The sequence below is a fragment of the Austrofundulus limnaeus genome, unplaced genomic scaffold (assembly GCF_001266775.1).
Source record: "Austrofundulus limnaeus strain Quisiro unplaced genomic scaffold, Austrofundulus_limnaeus-1.0 Scaffold413, whole genome shotgun sequence".
In the NCBI taxonomy this organism is placed as follows: domain Eukaryota; kingdom Metazoa; phylum Chordata; class Actinopteri; order Cyprinodontiformes; family Rivulidae; genus Austrofundulus; species Austrofundulus limnaeus.
This window is the reverse complement of record NW_013952815.1, coordinates 429837-438509: the sequence shown is the minus strand read 5'-3', so window position 1 is coordinate 438509 and position 8673 is coordinate 429837. Positions and strand designations below refer to the sequence as shown.

General features: G+C 39.7%; 1 protein-coding gene across 1 annotated transcript in view; it reads left to right on the top strand.

Annotated features, from left to right (window-relative positions):
• Positions 1–6: 6 nt before the first annotated feature.
• The window catches only part of LOC106528949 (hemicentin-2), a gene marked incomplete at its 5' end in the record, with an annotated part of 14167 nt that continues 5500 nt past the window's right edge, over positions 7–8673 (top strand). Inside the window, 14 exon segments of the mRNA XM_014024240.1 lie at positions 7–99; positions 2228–2386; positions 2523–2674; positions 2805–2958; positions 3061–3244; positions 4587–4681; positions 4777–4960; positions 5055–5152; positions 5227–5380; positions 5457–5575; positions 6697–6864; positions 6945–7055; positions 7410–7462; positions 7673–7763. Coding sequence (XP_013879694.1) covers positions 7–99; positions 2228–2386; positions 2523–2674; positions 2805–2958; positions 3061–3244; positions 4587–4681; positions 4777–4960; positions 5055–5152; positions 5227–5380; positions 5457–5575; positions 6697–6864; positions 6945–7055; positions 7410–7462; positions 7673–7763 — 1815 coding nt within the window.

Genomic DNA, 8673 nt, shown 5'->3' with positions numbered 1-8673 from the left:
TGGTCGTGGTTCTCTTCAGTGGAAGCTCAGCGGATGAATCAGGAGACATAAAACCACAAACAGGAGACGCTGATGAAAACCAACGACACAAGTTGTTGAGTAAGTAAAAATATTCTCACTGATATTTCCATGGCATGCACCAATTGGTGAAAAATGAATTTATTTTGTGCTGAATATAGTTTATTATTTGTTAAATTGCTTTTATGATGCTGATTTTAGTATTCAAGGAGATGCAAATGAGACTTGATGTGTGAGACAGAAGCACTTCTAAATTGTAAATTACTATTGCTATTATGTTTATGTGAACAGGCTGAATTTGTTTAAATGTAAATCTATATGATGCTTCCCAATGAAAACAAGATTATGATGTCTGTCTATACACTAAAACACATTAACAATAAAATAAGCTGATATAATTTGAGAAAATAAAAATAAATTTTGAATGCACTCAAATCAGGATTAAATAACAATCAGTCTATTCATTTTTTTTGGGGCTTATGTTTTAAGTTACATGCTCAAAAAATTGCAGTTTGCTCAGTTGTAATGCTGCAACAATGTTCTATAAGTTGGCTTGGTATTAGAATAAAATATWATATAAAAGAGCTGAACATGCTGCACAAACAAGGTGTCAAAGTTTTTCATCGCTGAAGTTTAATTTGATCAGAAGCATAAGAAAATAAACTACGATGAAGGAGGATACAGGAGAATGAGAGGTCTAAAAACATCTTAATGACATGCTAAACAGTGTAAATGATCCGTTGTGAGCCTCAGTAGTCAAACAAATAAAACACCCACGGGCTCTTAGCTTTGTGTCTGTTCAAGCAGCCACTGGTCCTGCAGAARCCACTGAGTAATCCAGCAATGCCTTTAGCTCAACAGTGATGAATAATGTGAATAATATCCAGGTGTTTTGACCAGTCCTGGTATGTCATCAGAAGTGAGTCATTATTGATCTTAAGGRTTTTGAACTGAACAGGTTGAACCTTTAATATTAATATTGTAATGTTTCTTTGGAATAAGAACACAACTTTGAGTTTACTGGTATTTTGCACAAAATATAAAATCCACTAACAGGTGTACCAATAAATAATTAATACTACTTGGGAACATAAATGTTTTCAAATCCTTATAAAAGTATGTAGAGTTATCCTAAAGGCCAACATTCATGCCTAGAAGGTGCATAAGTCCAAAAAGTACCCTGGGCTTAAAAAACAGCTTTTTTTTCCGTCTCCTAATTTTCGTCTGACTCTGTTTTTTTATTGTCAGTCACCTAAAAAGTTTAGTTTACACAATCATGAAAATCATCAGTTTAACTCACCTAATTGGATAAACGACATCTCTGTGTTTTTGAACATGTTTTATCTTCTAAAGTTATGTCCAAAAACTGTGAAAATAAGGGTTGATTAAAAAAAACATTTCAACATACTATATTATATACTATACAAATTTTTGCATGTGCACAACACACTCAGCTCTACTGCTCATCCCACAAATGTATGTTCCTTACAAATGTGGCACCATTTGAAACCAAGCTTTCCAACAATATAAGATTTATTTCCAACATACAGCAAAGAAATGATATACCAAACACAAACTTCCTTACTTTTTGTGCTAATTTTAGTTCTCCAGTTAAACATTTTTAACTTTGTTGAGCTCAGTTACAACACATTGATCATTACCTTGCATACAAAATTATATTTGCGCAGGTTTTATTGTGCAGAATGAAAACTTTGCAGCACATTCAAACGATGAAGGATCAGCCCTTACTCGGCTCAGCCGATGATCATGAAAGCATATTTGATCAGACGGTTAGCTGTCCTCGCAGGGACCAATAACTGATCTTCACAGTACAAAGCTCCGCAGCCTCTTTTCATGTCACTTTCATTGAGTGAAGGACCACCGTGTGAGCTCTATAAAGTGGCTGTGCCCATTCAAGGGACTAAAGAGGACAAAGCTGAGCTTACTGTGGTGCCACAACCAAAATAGGAATGAAGCAAAATGGAAAAAGAGAGGGGAGGGAGAATGAGGGTCGGGGGGGTGAATTATGTTAAATCCATCTGCTGAATACATTTACAGAAAACTGATCAAAAGTGGAGCTGTGTGCAGGGCTGATTTAGGGTCAACTATTGTGTAAGATATGTTAGATCAAACACCRAAATGAACAACCTATTCCACTATTGCACTTTTAATAGCAGCTCTAAGAAGTATTTTTTTGCACTTTTTTCAGGGCTGACATCATGGATGAATCTGCACGCTGTTTTTTTCAGTCTTCTTATGGAGATTTGCAGTAAGATGCGAGTCTGTACCTCCGTTTGTTTGCTCCCACAGATGACTTACCTCCTCTGCTCGCTCATTCTGCTCAGCTCAACGGTCGCATCTGCTCCAGGTGAGTCCGACACCCTGTCACCGCTGTCAAAACGGCCACAGAGTGATTTGTTTTATTGCATCTGCAGCATCTGATGTGGTTGATTTGTCATATCTGTCTCAATCTGTGTAATTATTATTTTTCCTGCACATTCCAGGATTGGAAAATGTTTTCTTCAGTCCTCAGGACCAAACAATCAAAGAAGGAGAAGCAGCTTTTCTCCAGTGCGTGTCAGGGGAAAGTTCGCCTCCTGCTAACATTGCATGGCTCAAAGATGGAAAGATGGTCACGAGAGGCAGACAGTTCCAGGTGAGCTCCGTCATACGTGAGCGTCTTCACTAACCCAGGACTCTTTAAACTCTGCAGTTTTTAAAGAACAAAGAAAAGCCCGCTGGGCACGTTTTTCCTCAGATGTTCTTCAAACTGCTTTTCCATTCAGGGGGAGTATGGAGGGGGTCAGCAAAAGAAAACTTCCAGCACGCTCCACCTTATCAATGTGACTTTAGAGGATGATGGAATATACATTTGTGTCACACACAACCCCTCACTGAACATCAGTAAAGAAAGCAAACCAGCTAAGCTAACCGTGGAAGGTGATCCTGAGCTTTTCTTTAACCTGATGCATATTTAAAAAATACTTTTGAATTTTTTTTGTTGAAGGAATCAGTATCTTACAAAAACCGTCTGTGTTGCAGGGAGTCTGCGGATCATCCAGAGCCCTGACAACATCACTGTTGCCATGGGTGCCGAGGTCTCCATGCGGTGCACTGTCCGTGGCTTCCCTGTTCCCATGGTGCACTGGTTCAAAGACGGCTGCCTCCTGTCCAACTGCTCGGCCTCATTCAGCCTCCAGAACAATGGGCAGCTGCTCACATTCAGGTCTGAGGCTGCTCYGAAAACCAGGGATATTTTGTTCCTGTTTTTATCAAAGCTGCAAAAACAGGAGTGTTACAATTTCAGTGTTAAACTTTTGGGTGTTGATTTAACGCCTCCTAGTGTTATTTTAACACTTTCTGAGGAAACTGACACCCAGTGTTGGTGTTAATTCCCAGTGTTGATTTCCTCAGTGTTGTTTCAACACTGGACAGTGTTAATTAAGCTCCGCCCATGGTTAAGTCTTATACAACACTTAACAGTGTTGTTATTTGACACCATGCAGTGTTGAAAGAAGTATTCTGAAAAGCCCCGCCCTCTTCCACCTCATGTCAGACAGACCAGTATTTTCTCAGCGACGAATGCTGAGTGATCTTGTAGAAATTATGTGTTTTTATGTTTACGACTATTAAAGAAGTTCATGAGAGTAAAAATTAGTTGTTCTGGTTAGTTTTCTTGTTCAGTTTGATTAAATTGTTCAAGTTTAAGTTTGTGTTATTGGCCATAAATCGACACCATGAATGAGAGGTCTGTCCTGCTGTTTGAAGGGTGACGCCATTATACTTTTCTAATACCTACTGAGTTGTGTTAATGAAACACTACAAAAAGTTTGATATTAACTCTGAGTGTTAAATTTACACTCTCAATTTGGTGTATTGACACCTTGTGGTGTCTGTAAACCTTTAAAACACCACAATTTCCTTTGTTAATAATATTAATACACTGGCATTACGTTTAACACTTTATTTTAACACTGTGGAAATGTTAATGTAACACAGAATATTGTTCAGAATTAAACGCTGGCTGGTGTTACTTCTAACACAATATTTTAACACTGTCGAAATGTTAATACAACACCCAGTATTGTTGAATATTGAACACTGGTTGATGTTAAATTAACAAAAAATCTAAAAAAAAAAATACAAGGGGTGTTTAATTTTTAACACTTGTTAATAAATGTTATTTTAACAGCAGCAAGTGTGGATCAAGGGCGTAATCACCATCCTAAAAGTGGGGGGGCGACACATTTTTTTAAAGGTCTTGTTTTTCCTGTTTCGGTTGAAATAAGTTGGGGGGACAGGGCACAGATGTGGAAAGTGGGGGGGACATGTCCCACCCTGTACCTATGGTGGTTACGCCCATGGTGTGGACACATATAGACACTTTGTTGGTGTTGAAATGAACACTGGCATTTTTGCTGTGTAAAATGCAGATTTTCTTTATTCCTCTGACCGTGTTTCCTGTGGTCTTAGTGATGTACAATATTCCCAAGCAATCAGACGTTGTAATGAGTTTACTCCAGCTTCTGCTCTTTGAGGACAGAAGTTTAATTTCTCATTTTCTTCAGAAATGTGACAAAAGAGGATGAGGGCTCATATCACTGTGAAGCATCAAACCAGAAGGAGACGATCAGATCGCAGCCAGCTTTCCTGCTTCCAGCTGGTACTGATCTAACTTCAGCTTCTGCTCCTGTAATGTTGATTAAATTGCCAAAATYGCAGATAATGTGGGATTTCTGAGCAATGGGGTGTTTTCAGAGATACACTGGAGTTTTGCGCAGCAGCCCACAAACACGACGGTGAGGAGAGGGGAAACGGCGGCGCTCACCTGCAGGCCTCCACACAGCACAGGAGCTCAGGTGTCCTGGTTCAAGAACAACCAGCTTCTTTTTCCCACAGAGAACAGAACCGTGCTGCCCAGTGGAGACCTCTTCTTCCACAGGTGTTTCAACCAGGACAGATGAATGAAATCAGGATTAATATTGATATTAATAATAATATATTAATATTGTACATGTTTAATTTTAATACTTCAGCATCCAGGAGTCTGACAGCGGCAGCTACTTCTGCAGGMCTTCAAACGTCCACCTTCAAAGACCCCTCACCTCCAGACGAGCCACTCTAACCGTGTTGGGTATGAGATTAACACAATCCTGCCTTGACGTGATGGAAACTGGATCATGATGGGTTTTTTTCTCTCTTTTTTAGTCCATCCATCAGTGAAACTTTGGCCCACGGTGTTGACAGTCCCCGTGGGTGCTCAGGCTGTGCTGGAGTGCCAGGTGTCGGGCCACCCTCTGCCCTCCATCAGCTGGCTGAAGAGGGGCCAGTCGAAGCAGACCGGAGGCAGAGTTTCGCTGGGGTCTGCGCCTGCGCTGTGATGTTGAATGAAGCGATAAAACAACAGTATTATCACCTTTAATATCCCTCTCATTCAGACAGAAAAATGCCACTCTCTACATCCAGTCTGCCCGGAGCTACGATGAGGCGGTTTATGTGTGCGAGGCGTCCAACGTGCTGGGAAAGAGCCAGAGTTCAGCTCTGCTGAGAGTTGCTGGTAAAAAAAAAAAAACTAACTGTAATTCGTGTGTAATGATTTTATTTCTCATGTTTGTACTTGGATCTGAGCCAAATAATACCAAGTTTATAGTTTAGATCAGGGCTATTCAATTGGCGGCCCGCGGGCCACATCCGGCCCGCAAGTGACCAAAATGTGGCCCGCCAATTGGTTCATTCATCTCTTAAGTRCAAACCCCCGGTTTTCTACTTTAATTACTGAGTTCTTTTAGTTAAACATAGACGTGTTTGGTGTCCACAGAAACATCAGAATCTTAGCTAGAAGCTGGTCAAAAAACATTTCTATGAATATCTAAGACAGTTAAAACTAAAAGCAGTTGAAGATAAAACTATGAAAGTGAAAATAAGATTGGTTTAAAAATTTGGCAAGTCAGAGATGTCAAAATATTATTTGTGTTAAACAGGAGGCAGAATGTGTGATTTTTGTTTTTGTTTTACTCTCACATTTATTACATAGGGGTCTGTTTGTTATATCCATGATTAAATGCAGCAAAATAAACTAATTCATTTTTTTTCACTTCAATAGAAAAAATAACTTATTTGTTTCTTAATTTCTTCATCATGAGTGACTTTTTTTTATATAAAGAGGAAAGAGGAAAGGAGAAAAGGGGGATATTTAGTTGGAAAGATTGAAAGAGAGAAAATATATTAAATATACACCCAGAAAACACAAGGCAACACAATTAACTAATTCAAAGGTAACACATTTTTGTAATACTTGGCTTATTTACATAATGACTTTAATTGCTGGATGTTCGGCCCCTGAGCTGTTGACCTGCAGTAACTGTGGCCCTCGGAGTAATTTAGTTAAATATCCCTGGCTTATTTAGATTGTTTTTAGTGTTTGTTTCTGTGGAAAACTGCATTCACACAGTGCCATTTTTGTTAATCTTTGCCATATATTTCGTTGTAAATAAAAACTAGGACCCGACCCCGGATAGGCGGAAGAAAATGGATGGATGGATGGATAAAAACTAGGAACATTTTTGTGGTCTGTGGTCATCCAGGCTTACCACCAGCTGATTCAGCAAGTTCAAACATGAGCGTTGAAATTTCTTTTAGGAGAAAAAGTCATCCAGTGTTCCTCTCTTCTCCTCCCAGTYAGCCCCATCATACTGACCTCCGTGACTCACATGAGCTGTAAGCTGGGAGCTTCTGTGACCCTGCCCTGCAGAGCTGTGGGGGTTCATCCCATCACCTACAGCTGGACCAGAGGCAGAGCAGAGACTCAGCCCTCCATCGGCCCTTCTGAAGARAAACACGTCGATGGTGCGGTTTAGAAGGACACGTGCAAATTCTTAAACTCAGATCAGATGTCCTGATGACCCGATGTCTTCTTGTGCAAAAAGATGGATCCCTTCATATTTCCAGCGTGCAGACCTCTGACGCTGGGGAGTATTTCTGCACGGCTCAGAACAGAGCTGGACAACACCAGAGGCGCACCGTCCTCACTGTGACAGGTCTGTTTACAAATACTCCTTATTTTGTTGGGTTTTCATGCAACACAATACATAAGTTAAAGAATATTAACATTGACTGAAGATCGTTTTTAATTTAATTACCTTTACAAGGCAGGTTGCTCCAGAATTTTCACATAACCTGAATTTATGGATGTAAACCAATCAGCTGCTTTCTGAATTTGAGAACAAAATCACACATTATAATATTGTCACAATATTCTATGTTGATTTATTTGATGTGTTTTACAGTATTAATAACTTTTGTGAGATAAAATAATTTGTCTGTTAGAACAAAATTCTTTCTAGTCTACCTGTTTGAGTTTTTGATTCTCTTTCATGCTGTTTTGCGTTAAGCTGCAGATCATTCAGATGATGCAGAGATGCAGACAAGGATGATTTTGTCTGATGTGAGTAATGGTATTATGAAAATCTCTAATTTCTTGTTACCACATCATTGTGCAGGCTTTATAACWGATTTCTATTCTTTTTTTTTATCTTGGAGGTTTTGTATGTTTTTAGTGTACTCTTAAGCATCACTGAACTGATAATATGCCTACTTTATGTTTGTCAAATGTGATTYTTTTCAAAATGACAGCCTTTGTTTTGGTATTTTCCAGAACACTGATACAAATGAAGAACATGCAGCCAAGCAGAACCTTCAAAAAGCTCCTCATCCACTCCTGTTAGCACAGCAGAGGAAGACAACATGTAAGTTCTTACATGTTTTACTGCTCCAGCTATCAGATCAATTGCAGCAACTTTGCAATAATTGATGCTAAAGAGCCGTCAAAAGAAAAGAACTAAAACTCAGTGATGATATAGGAGCAAACAGACATTTTATTCACATCAGCTCTGGATAAAAGACCTGGGGTCTCATTTATAAAGGATTGCGTGGAAACCATACTAAAAGTGAACGTACGGCCAAAAGGCGGAAATGGTGTACGCCAAAAAAAATCTGTTTTAAAAACAGTGCATACGCACGTTTCTGCGTACCTTTCCTTTATAAATCACAGCTGCACATCAGAGTTTGCGCATGAGGCCCCCCTCAGGTTCTACCCTCTACACGCCCACACTCAACCATAAGYTCCTCCTCAGGTTCTACCCTCTACACGCCCACACTCAACCATAAACAGTCAATGAAAGTACCTCATGAATGTTAAGATGTATTTAAATCAGTCAGCTGATCAATGCCAACAACAGTGATTGGCTCAGACACGCTCCGTCGGAGGTTGACAGATGCTGACTGACAGCTGCTCACGTGAACAGAATGTCTGTAACTGACACGGATTTTCCCTCATTTTGCTTTAGAGTAATCTAACGATTTTAATTTAAAAAATACTCAGCTTCAAATTAATTCTGTCACAGAGCCTGCAGGATGATAAAAACAATAAAAATAAAATTATATAAGTCAGATAAAATTAGAAATAACTCCACTGCTCTTCTCCTCGTCCTCTCCTCCTCATGCCTGCTCTGTTATCCGTGGCAGACACCCCCGCCCCACGCACACGCACGCACGCATCCCCCCGCGTGTGCGCGTGACAAATACAGACTTAAACGTGAAGTTTTATAACATTCACACTGGCGAGGTGGATGCGCCCTGCGCGTGTATCCAAAGCGT